The sequence below is a fragment of the Microcebus murinus genome, chromosome 4, assembly GCF_040939455.1.
Source record: "Microcebus murinus isolate Inina chromosome 4, M.murinus_Inina_mat1.0, whole genome shotgun sequence".
NCBI lineage: Eukaryota > Metazoa > Chordata > Mammalia > Primates > Cheirogaleidae > Microcebus > Microcebus murinus.
In genome coordinates, this window is record NC_134107.1 from 57195849 (window position 1) to 57206908 (window position 11060).

Genomic DNA, 11060 nt, shown 5'->3' on the forward strand with positions numbered 1-11060 from the left:
GATCAGATCATGAAGACTGGAGGCGTGCGCCCTGAACAGGGGACGGTGACACGGGCTGAGCTGCTCTCGCTGGGTCCCAGCTTCCTAAAGCCTTGACAGCTACGGTGCCCAGCTCTGTCCCCTGCACTCCCTCCGTCCCTCCCACTCGCTCCCCTGCCCCCCTCCCGCTCCGCCACGCTCTCCTGCCCCTCCCCACGCCCGCGTCACTCCGCCCCGCCCCTGGCCCCGCCCACTCTCCGCCCCGCCCCTTTCCTTCGAGTCCTGCGGGTGAGCGGAAAATGAAAGTGAAATAGGGAGCCGGCCTTCTGGACTCTGCTGATCTGGTGAGTGAACCCGCTAGACCCAGGGACCCCTGCCCTCCCTAGGAGACCCCTCTCCTCCTCCGCGCACTCCAGCGGAGAAGAGCCCCCTCCGACCGACCTGTCCCCACCGCTGGAGCCTGCCCCATTTGCCCCTTCTCGGCTGCCGGGCTCCCTCCGCCCAAGCGCCGCAGTTGTTTCCGCGATGGCCCTTCTTCCCGGGAGGGGGCTGGGAGGTGACTGTGGCTTGGGAGTCATCCCGCAGTGGCTGGAGCTGCCCCGAGACCGGCACCTGAGCTGGGGGGTGGGGCAGATGGAGCTGTGAGAACCGGGACTAACCCCGCCCGGTGTGGAGGAGGTCTGCAATGTTTGAGACTCCCATAGCCAAAGTTTCCCCCATCCCACCCAGGAGAGAGAGGGGCAGGCTGTTTAGGGCCTTCAACTAGAAATGTGTGTGCTTTGAAGACTGCTCTATGCCCGAGAGTACATGAAGACAGGAAGTCGGTTTGGAGCAGGTGAGAGAAGAAAGAGCCCAGGGAGTGCTCTCAACACCTGTGTGCATGATTGTAATGATCAGTGAAGATGTAGGCAAAGCAGTAGCATCTCTGGCACGTGGGAGGTGCTGGGCAATGGCCACTGTTCCTGTGATAATAATGCTCCGTTATAATCTGCATCATATCAGCAACACGGGGCCTGCTGGCTTACGATGGGAGAAGATGGGTGGGAAACACCTGGGCACCGAGGGTTTGAGCAGGGATGGACATGATGAAAAAACTGTCAACAGCTTTAGCTCTGAGGTTCCCACCAATTTTCCCTGCCTGTTTGGGAGATGCAGTTTCTCCTTCTGACTGATCAGATCAGTGGACCAGACTATGGAGGAGAAGTTCTTGTTCAGGTTGATGTTCTTATGTTTTCTTGTTTCCATCCTTCCAGTTCACTCTTCCTCTGTTTTCCCTTGCATTGTTTTCTCATGCAAACTTCCTCTTGTCTTCTCTTTTCCCTTTTTTCTCTCCCTACCAGGTCTCCCCAGTGTTGCTTAACTGGAACTTGTCACCCCCATGGCCTCAGCAATGCCCCTGGCAATGATGTGGGAGGAGGTCACGTGCCCTATCTGCCTGGATTCCTTTGTGGATCCTGTGAGCATCGACTGTGGCCACAGCTTCTGCCGGGAATGCATCTCTGAGATTGGGAGAGACAGGCGCAGCATCTGTCCTGTGTGTCGGCAACGCTTTCAGCTCAAGAACCTACGACCCAACCGGCAGGTAGCCAACATGATGGAAAACCTGAGAAAAATGAGCCAGGATGCCACCAAGCAGGGCACACCGGGGATGCAGTGTGCAGTGCATGGAGAGAAACTTCACCTGTTCTGTGAGGACGATGGGAATGTCCTTTGCTGGGTGTGTGCCCAATCTCGTAAACACCGTGACCACTCCAGGCTCCCTATCGAGGAGGCTGCTCAGGAGTACCAGGTGAGGCCTTAACACAGAGACACCAACAGGAAGAAAGAAGGTGGGCCCTGATAAGTGCTTTGCTCCCCAGAAGTGGGGATGGGAAAGAGTCACCTCTGGAGTTGAGGAGATGGGGAAAGGAGGGGCGTTCTTCCTTCCATGCCTAATGTAAGGGGATAATTGCAGGCTAAACACAACCTTCTCATTCCCTAGGAGCAGGGGCTATGTTATAGGACAGTGCTTCAAGGATCACCCCAGCCTACTACTCGGTCTGGTTTGGGACTAATCTGTTATCTTCTTCTGCAGGAGAAGCTCCAGGTGGCATTGGAAAAACTGAGGAGAAAACAGGAGGCAGCTGAGCATTTAGAAGTGGAAGTTGCAGTGAAGAGAGCAGACTGGAAGGCAAGAATCTTGTCCTGAAGGCTGGGTAGGGCCCAGGGTCCTGGACTCACAGCCTTAACCATAGCCATCTCTGTCTGAGGAATGAGATATAGACCTCTAGATCTCCAGAGAGAGGGGATAAACAGAATGGAGGCTCAAAGGAGAGCTCCCCATAAAGGCATAAAGATCAAGAATCATGGAAGAAGGTTCTGAGAGGGTTGAGCTATACCCTAAAGCCCACTGCTCCTCTGAGCCCAGTCTTGGCAGCAAACAGCATCAGTACCTTGTTGTCTGGGACAGAGGTACCCTCGGATAGAAGTCCAACTGATAGGTCTTTCAGGAACTACCAAGGACTGTGAGGAATAGACTTCAGGAAACCATCAAGGCCTGAGGTAGAAAAAGTCATCTGACTAGTTAGTTGCTTGAATGTATCCAAGTCGTTGATCCACAATAATAATGGAGAACCAAAGTTCATTCCGCACTGGTGATTTGTTAGTAGAGGTGGGGCATGTCAGGCATTAGAGAGGAGTAGAATGGACAGTGTATTCCAGAAGAGGAAGATTTGGGATTGAGGAGGGTGAGGCAGGCTGCAGTGGCAAAAGGAATCATCCTGTGTCACTGGGTAGCCTTCCAGCTCCTGGCAGGAAAGGGAGAGCAAAGAAGGTCCCAAAGCTACCCTTTCCCAGGACTTAGGGATGGTAGATGATATTGTGAACCTGACTTTGTGAGGTTATTGGGAGTAAAAACAGGTGTTCCCCTCTTGGTAACTCACTGAGACATGAAGACAAAGCAACACATTTGAGTGGTGACTGGGTTTTGGAAGAAAGGTTGAAAAATGTCTCTGATGCAACAGGTTCGTCCAGCTATGGTGGTAGGCCAGCAACAATGGGCTCTCTACCAATCCCGTTCGTTCCCCTCTCAGTCCCAGAAGCCTCACCCACCTACCTCCCCAGCGTGAGTGAGTGAGTGAGTGAGTGAGTGAGTGAGTGAGTGAGTGAGTCTACAGGGACTAGAGATAGGTACTGATACTCCCATTCCCAAAGCCTGGGAGAGTTTAATAAAAACCATCTCTCTCTCTCTCTCTCTCTCTCTCTCTCTCTCTCTCTCTCTCCTCTCCCCCTCCTCTCCCCCTCCTCTCCCCCTCCTCTCCCCCTCCTCTCCCCCTCCTCTCCCCCTCCTCTCCCCCTCCTCTCCCCCTCCTCTCCCCCTCCTCTCCCCCTCCTCTCTCTCTCTCTCCTCTTTCCCTTGACACCAAAGAGGAAGGTTGAGACACAAAAATCTACGATTCATGCAGAGTTTGCAAAGCAAAAAATCTTCCTCGACAAAGAGGAAGAGAGGCAGCTGCAAGAGCTTGAGAAAGATGAGAGGGAACAGCTGAGACGTCTGGGGGAGAAAGAGGCTGAGCTGGCCCAGCAGAGCCAGGCCCTGCAGGAGCTGATCTCAGAGCTGGAGCGGAGAAGCCACAGCTCAGCACTGGAGCTGCTGCAGGTAAGAGGAGGATGGAGGCCCCCTCTGAATTGCAAGAAGTAACTGAAAAAAGCCAGAGCTGTCTGGAGCTACCGTTAGAACAAACAGAAACCTGGTCCCTGGGCTATTCTTACACAAACTGGAATTCAGACCCATGAGTGGTTTGCATTCAAGGCACAGAAGAGTACAGATTAGGAGGGAATATTCCATTCAAAAATTAACAGAAATGGCCATCCCTGGTAAGTGTTGCTCTAACACATACCAAGTGTAGGACCTTGATCTTTCTGATCAAGGTCCAGTTTCTCACATGTTAAATCAACATTCTAATATTACAGGTCTCAAAGGATTTTATGAGGATTAAATTAGAAAATATAGTAAGGTTCTTTGAGTGTCTGGCCATGAAAAGATTTTTAAAGTAAATGTAACATAACTAAAAACACCAAACTGAAAATTAGGAGGCAGTAGCCAAGCCCCAGCCCTGCCACCGATTCTCTCCATAACTCTAGGTTAAGTCATTTTCCTTTCCTGGACCTAATTTCTGCATTTGTGAAACAAGAGAGGGAATGGACTAAATAACAAGGGTTGCCAAACTTTAGTCATAAATGTCTTATCTTTACATTTTCTGCTACTTTTGTGAACTATCTATATTATTTTAACATGTTATTTTTCTTTAAATTGTCTTATCCTTTTCCCTGAATAAATTAAGTTTAAAAGGAAATGTTTCCAAAGCAGTAGGAGCTGGGAAATCATGTGTTTATGTGTTACTGGTGTTTCTTATTTTATAACAATAATATTAACTGCAATTTTTTTTTGAGACAGTTTCACTCTGTTGCCCAGGCTAGAGTGCCATGGCATCAGCCTAGCTCACACCAACCTCAAATTCCTGGACTCAAGCAATCCTTCTGCCTCAGCCTCCCGAGTAGCTGAGACTACAGGCATGCACCACCGTCCCCGGCTAATATTTTCTATATATTAGAGACGGAGTCTCGCTCTCACTCAGGCTGGTTCCGAACTCCTGACCTTGAGTGATCCTCCCGCCTCAGTCTCCCAGAGTGCTTGCAAATTCTTAAATAGCCCATATTTCCTGTCAGGCATTCAGGTGGTGCTGCTATTATCTCTGTTTCATAGATGGGAAGACCAAGATCCAGAGATGTTGAAACTTAGTGAGAGACTAAAGCTATATAACTTGAACAGGTTTACCCAAACAATAAGATGTAGAGTTAAGATTAAAATAAATATATAACTTTTTTTAGAAAAACCATCACTATATGTTCTACTTAAAATCACCTCACTTCCATCAGTGATATGTTTGCCTCACTTTGGGAAACTATGAACTAGATGGTCTCAGAAGTCCCTTCTGCTCTAATATCCTGTAGTTCTTCTTTTTCCCATACCTTTTCACTGTCTCTGTCAGATGTGGTCATGAAGCCATTTCTTTCTGGTTTGTGCAAAAAAAAAGCTGATTGTATTCAACTTTCTTCTGCCCAGCCTTGAACCAGGCTTTCTAAAGCACTTTGGACTGGGCCTTGGAGCCTGCCAGCTCCCATGTAAGGATGTCCAGCCCCTGCAACAGAATATTCTCAGATGATTTTATCTCCTGTACAGGAGGGGGAACATTAACTATAGCACAGGACAGAGCTCTAACTAGCCAACCCTTCCTCCCCAAACAACACAAGCCCTCAAGTGAAATAGAGCAGGTTCTGGGCATCCTACTTGGCCATTTTCTCTGTGTGACTGTCCCTGGACTTCAGCCAGGCTGGACTCTTTGCCCTCTTCCACCCTCCTCCCTCCTCTCCCCTGCCCCCAAGAACCTGGTCTTTCTGAGTCAGAGTCCTTAAGCTGATGATCTTTACCTAGCCATAAGTCACACCCACACACCACACCCTGGTGATTCCACAAACATCCACACATCCTTTCTGCTCTAAGCTGGTCAGAATCATCTTTTGGGCCTCAGTCCAGAGGAAGGGGAAGGGCAGTGCCCCAGGGACCACAAGAAGGTATCACATCGCCCACAGGACTGAAATCTCAGTGGTGAAACAGAAACTCCAGAACTTACTCTCTGTCTCTTTTCTCCTCAGGATGTGAAAATTGTCCTGGAAAGGTAAGGAGAAGTTTTCTTTGTTAGAAGAGGGGATAGCAGGAAGCATATATCACTATGAAAAAAGTTATCATGTTATAAATACCTGCACTGAAGTTTTCTCCATCCACCTCCCTATTTTCAAAGATCTGATGCTCTATAAAATAGTTTTTTGGTCTCAGAAGGCTAACACATGGACACCTCAGTTGGTGAATTCCCCAAAGTAATTGGATTATAATATCTGCACCCAGTAAAGGCCTGCCAAACAGGGAAATTCTGGGAAGTTCTAGGACTACAGATTGCTGGGATTTCCTCTTTAAATGGAATATAATCAATTACAAACCTCTCAGAAAGGCCATGATAAGACCCACAGCATGGGCAAGACTCCTTGAGTTTCTTTACAAAAGTAATTCAGCCTATATCAGATGCTTTGCCTGTAAAATTAAATAGAATGTGATGATATATGCTGACCTCAGGCTTGGAGAAGAGATAGGCTGTCCACATGCCGCAGAGCCTCATATAACCAGAAACTCCTGTGTAGGAACTAAATCCTACATTTTTACCTCTCACCTCCTCTCTCAGAGACCTGAATACAAGAGTTGTTTGTGAAATTGAGTTGAATTATCAGAAGTTGTAGCATAACAGTTTGACATAGGAGGTAGGAGTGGAAGAAAGGAGTCTCAAACTCTCTTTTCCCCAGGAGTGAGTCCTGCAACGTGAAGAACCTGGACGTTGTCTCCCCAAACCTGAGTAGTGTGTGCTGTGTGCCGGGGCTGAAGGACGTGCTGAGGATGTGTGGAGGTGAGGCGAGCTCCAGGAGCTGTGGGGCTGGAGCTGCAGGGGATACCGAGGGTGCAGAGTGGGTCCCGGGGTAAGGGGGAAGAAGAATGGACAGCAGCTCCGAGGCAGGCCGGAGCAGGTGGGGCAGAGAGAGAGGTAGGGAAGAGACGGAGGTAGGGAAGAGACGGAGGTAGGGAAGATGGTTGTCTCAAAGGTCAGGGCAAAGGCCGGACTAGCTGAGGGTCACTTCCTTATAGGTTGAGGTTCAGGGTCACCCTCATCCTCGCCCTGGAGTTTACACAAATCCCCCCACCATAGGCACAGGTTACTGATTTCCCCCACAGGAGACCTGACTGTGGTCCTCTCTCTACAGTCCACGTCACTCTGGATCCAGACACAGCCAACCCCTGGCTCCTCCTTTCAGAGGATCGAAGACAAGTGAGGCTTGGACTCTCTCGGCAGGAGGTACCTGAGAATGAAGAGAGATTTGACAATTATCCCATGGTCCTGGGTGCTCAGCGCTTCAACTCTGGAAAATTTTACTGGGAGGTAGATGTGACGGGAAAGGAGGCCTGGGACCTGGGGGTTTGCAGGGACACGGTACGGAGGAAGGGTATTTTTTCTCCCAGCTCCGAGAATGGCTTCTGGACAATTTGGTTGTGGAGTAAACAAAAATATGAGGCTAGCACCTACCCTCAGACTCCCCTCCACCTTCGAGTGCCTCCACGCCAAGTCGGGATTTTCCTAGACTATGAGGCTGGCACTGTCTCCTTTTACAACATCACTGACAACGGCTCCCTCATCTACCTCTTCTCTGAATGTGACTTCACTGGACCTCTGCGGCCCTTCTTCAGTACTGGTTTCAATGACACAGGAGGAAACGCAGCCCCTCTGACCCTTCGTCTGCTGAAGACGAGACATAAGGGACCCACCGACTGTTGATGGCACTCTGGGTGCTGAAACCCTCCCTGTTGAGACACCCCTTCTCAGCCACAGACCCTGTGTCTTTTCCCATGAACTCTGTGCCACCTCTGTCTCTCAGAGAGAGATCACCTGATGTCTCACAGAGGCATCAGGATCCCAGCCAGCAGGCTTTAGCGGCAAGATCACCTCAACAGCAATATTCCTGCACTAGATTGCTTTATGATTCTCCCCACGGAAGTGAACTCTTTATATTTGGCCCAAACTAATCTGGATCAACAAAAATGTGATTCTGTCGTCTTTATGTGACTGAAGTTTTTTGGTTTTTTTTTCTCCTTTCTGTCTCTAGGTTGTTGCCTTTGGTCACATCTCTATTATATTTTACATGGTTTGCAAAAGGACTTTCAAAAAAAAGTTGTACCTTAATCTATCCCATTCAGTTCTTCTTTAATCTTGAAATACTTGACAGATCTGAATATAATTAATAATGATATATCTATTACATTGTTCATGTTTTTCTTGCCTTGAGTGTTCTCTCCCCCCATATTTGGAATATTTGGCTTGGACTGAAGACTCAGGTCAAGAGTGTCTTGTGTAACTCCCCACAGCAGCCACTGTGATAACAAGACCATGTGAGGCTCTGAACACTCCCTGAGGGGGTGCTACCTCCTCACTATGAGAGAACTCCTTGTTTTGAAAGATAAAGTTCTTCTGGGACCAGTATAGCTCTCTGGATCTCTGACCCTTACAGACCTAAGACACCTTCTGACCATGTTCTTAGTCCTAGGGTGTGGAGAGCTAGTGCACATGGGTCTTGATAAAGACTTCTCCAAAGACTAGGATAGAAGTTTCTTTACTTTTCCGTGGGTGGAAAAAGGGCCAACACAGAACTGAAGGAAGTAAAGGGATGTTGGCAGAAAGAACCAGGTACTCAGGCTTTTTATTTAGGAGGTGAAGAAGGTTTATAGCTGTAGCCAGATTAATAGGGTACTGCTGCATCCACTCAGTTCTTTCTTCCTGGCAGAGAGCTAATAAAAAAGAAACTGAAACTGCAGCACGATGTCGAAGTCCAAGAGTTGGCTCTCCTGCCTTTCCTTGAAGAAGGGATTATCGTAAGAGATGTCACTCTGCCCTCAAGATATGGCTGAGGCCTGAATCTCAGACCCTGCTGTTCACTCAGGAACTCTAAAAACAGATCCTCAAAAGAAATTCTAAGAAAGAGTTACATCACTTTTCTGTCTGTTGAGCTCTTTTCAGAAGTGTAAAACAGAACTCCCAAGGGTGCCTGTTAGTGAAAGAACTCATAGGATTGATCTTTAACTGTTACTAGGAAACTGCAGGATTTGATATTTTCCTGTTAATTTTGCAAGGCTGTCCCTTTACTTAGTAGTTGACCAGTGACAAAATCCAAGTTCCTGGAGCTCTCTGCCCCTGGAGGGTCAAGGTTGGGGTGTCCCCTGCTCTCAGTGTTCTCCTTGACAACTGGTAAATTCCTATGCCCCTCGACACATGCAATTTTAATATCATTCTTCTCTGAAATGCTTGCTCTTGGGCAAAGTTTTCTGACTTCTCCAGAAGAGTAAATGTTGCGTTCACTATGGGATCCCAAAGAAGAGGTGTGCATGAAGTGGATGTGACCATGTCCCCAATCATAAGGGTTTTGGAGCCTGGAGAAATGTGTGTCTGTCAGCGTGTGTTCCAAGGCAGCTTTAAAGCCATGAGCACTAGGAAGAAAGAGCCCAGTTTGTCCTCCACGTGCTCCCACTGCAGAGGATGAAGTGTCCTGTCAGCCAAGGTGAGAGGAGAACATGAGAGAAAGCGTGGTAGTGAAGGTGGTTTCATCTCCTTCCTGTCTGGGTGACCAGGTTACCTGCTCTTGCCCTTGGCAGGGACAGGCACCGGACAGCTTCTGCAGACAGAGACCCAAGAGGGTGGTGTGGTCTCTGGGGTCAGAAGTAAATGGTGGGACATGGACTCCCTCTGCAGTGTCCCGATAAGTGGGTTGTGGCAACTTCCTTCCCTCCCTTCTCTCTTCTCAAACCCTAAGTACCCCTCACTGTTTCCATCTCCTCAGTTCTCTCTGATGGAAGAAACTTCCTTTTTCCTTCCAGATTCAGACCCCGCAGCCCTGGATGGTTCTGCCTCATTCCACCCACATCCACCCTCTCTTCCTCTGAAAAGGTCTCCAACCGGTGCATCCTTTGAGCTCCTCCCCAACACACACACACACACACACACACACACACACACACACACACACACACATCCTTGTTCTCCAGCCAGTGCATCCTTTGAGCTCCTCCCCAACACACACACACACACACACACACACATCCTTGTTCTCCAGCCAGTGCATCCTTAGAGCTCCTCCTCAACACACACACACACACGCACGCACGCACGCACACACGCACGCGTGTTTCTCACTCGACCTGGTTCTTGGCCTCACCTTTGACCTGGACCTCTGATGGCTGCCACAGGATAACGGCCAGAGCCTGGAGACCTGTGGGGCTGGGCTCCCTGGGTCTCCTGCAGGAATTGCCCCAGCCTGGTGAGGGATTGCAGGTGGGGAGGGTCTAAGGTGTGGAAGGGGCTAGAGGGAGTTAATGTCTGCTCAGGGGAGTGTGAGTCACTGCAGCATGAGGCTCTGAGTGCTTTGTTGATGAAATTTCCTCCCTACTACAGTTCCTGAAACCCAGGATTTGGGGCTGAAGCTCTCCCCAACCACAGCCTGGTTAATAGTGATAAAAGAGCATCAGATAACACAGGCCTGTCATAGTGTGAAACACACTTGCCCAGAGATATAGAATGTGGCCACATCCTCTCTCAGCCTCCTGATTCTGCCTTGGGAACCATTTTGATAGAAGTATTGAGCCCACAGCCTTCTCCAGGCTGCACTGTCTGTAGGGTCAGCCAACAACAAGGAGCAGCAGCTGCAGGTAGAGCCATTCCGCCCTAGGGAGAGAAAAGAAGGGATCCCAAGTCCTGTGGTAATGTCTGAGAAAGGTGTGGCTGCTGGAGCTTGGCCATTGCATCCCCTGTTCCTAACACAGTGCCAGGGGCAAAGCAGGTTCTCAGGAAATAGTTGCTGGAATGCATCCTGGGAGTCCAGCTGAAAATTACACTCAGATTGAAGATGAGGGAGTATCTTACCTCAGATTGCATGAGGCTAAACATTTACACTTCCAGGACAAGTGACTAATATGCCAGTCAAAAGGCATTTCTCACTGTTTACAAAATGTGCCGGTCCCCACCTCCCTCCCTACTTTTGGACTCTAGAAGCCCTCAAGTTTCTTTAGAAATTCAAAAGAAAGTAGGAGCTCCAAGAGGGAGTGCCAGTAGTGCTGTACTGGTTTTCTTGATGATCTAGCAAATGTTGGTGTTTCTTTTACATTTTATATTGACATAAATGTGCATTCAGAAAAGTGCAAATCAATAATTTTTGTAACAAAATAAATATACCCCTGTAATAGAATCCATATCCAGAACGTTACCAGCACCCCAGCAGATCCAGCTGAGGTCCCTCCAAGTCACAGCCCACAAAGGCAATCACCATCACACATACAGCATAGATTTATTTTATCTTTTGAATCATATATGAATGTAATTATACAGCACCCATTCTTTTATGCCTAGCTTCATTTTAGCTTCCTAATGTTCATAACACTACATATGTAAGATTCATCC

General features: G+C 48.7%; 1 protein-coding gene across 1 annotated transcript; it reads left to right on the top strand.

Moving 5' to 3' along the window:
* The first annotated feature begins 241 nt into the window (after positions 1-241).
* TRIM21 (tripartite motif containing 21) lies at positions 242-7882 on the top strand. The gene is made up of 7 exons (XM_012764680.3): positions 242-323; positions 1320-1768; positions 2054-2149; positions 3386-3616; positions 5674-5696; positions 6373-6473; positions 6826-7882. The coding sequence occupies exons 2-7, from the start codon at positions 1358-1360 to the stop codon at positions 7392-7394; spliced, it is 1431 nt and encodes a 476-aa protein (XP_012620134.2). The 5' UTR covers positions 242-323; positions 1320-1357; the 3' UTR covers positions 7395-7882.
* Positions 7883-11060: the final 3178 nt, after the last annotated feature.

What these genes read in the sequence shown, in the direction of transcription:
- TRIM21 (XM_012764680.3), top strand. Translation starts at nt 1,358, where the DNA reads ATGGCCTCAGCAATGCCCCTGGCAATGATGTGGGAGGAGGTCACGTGC. An exon ending in AGGCTGCTCAGGAGTACCAG is followed by an intron (nt 1,769 to 2,053) that starts GTGAGGCCTTAA and finishes CTTCTTCTGCAG; the next exon opens with GAGAAGCTCCAGGTGGCATT. An exon ending in TGAAGAGAGCAGACTGGAAG is followed by an intron (nt 2,150 to 3,385) that starts GCAAGAATCTTG and finishes TTGACACCAAAG; the next exon opens with AGGAAGGTTGAGACACAAAA.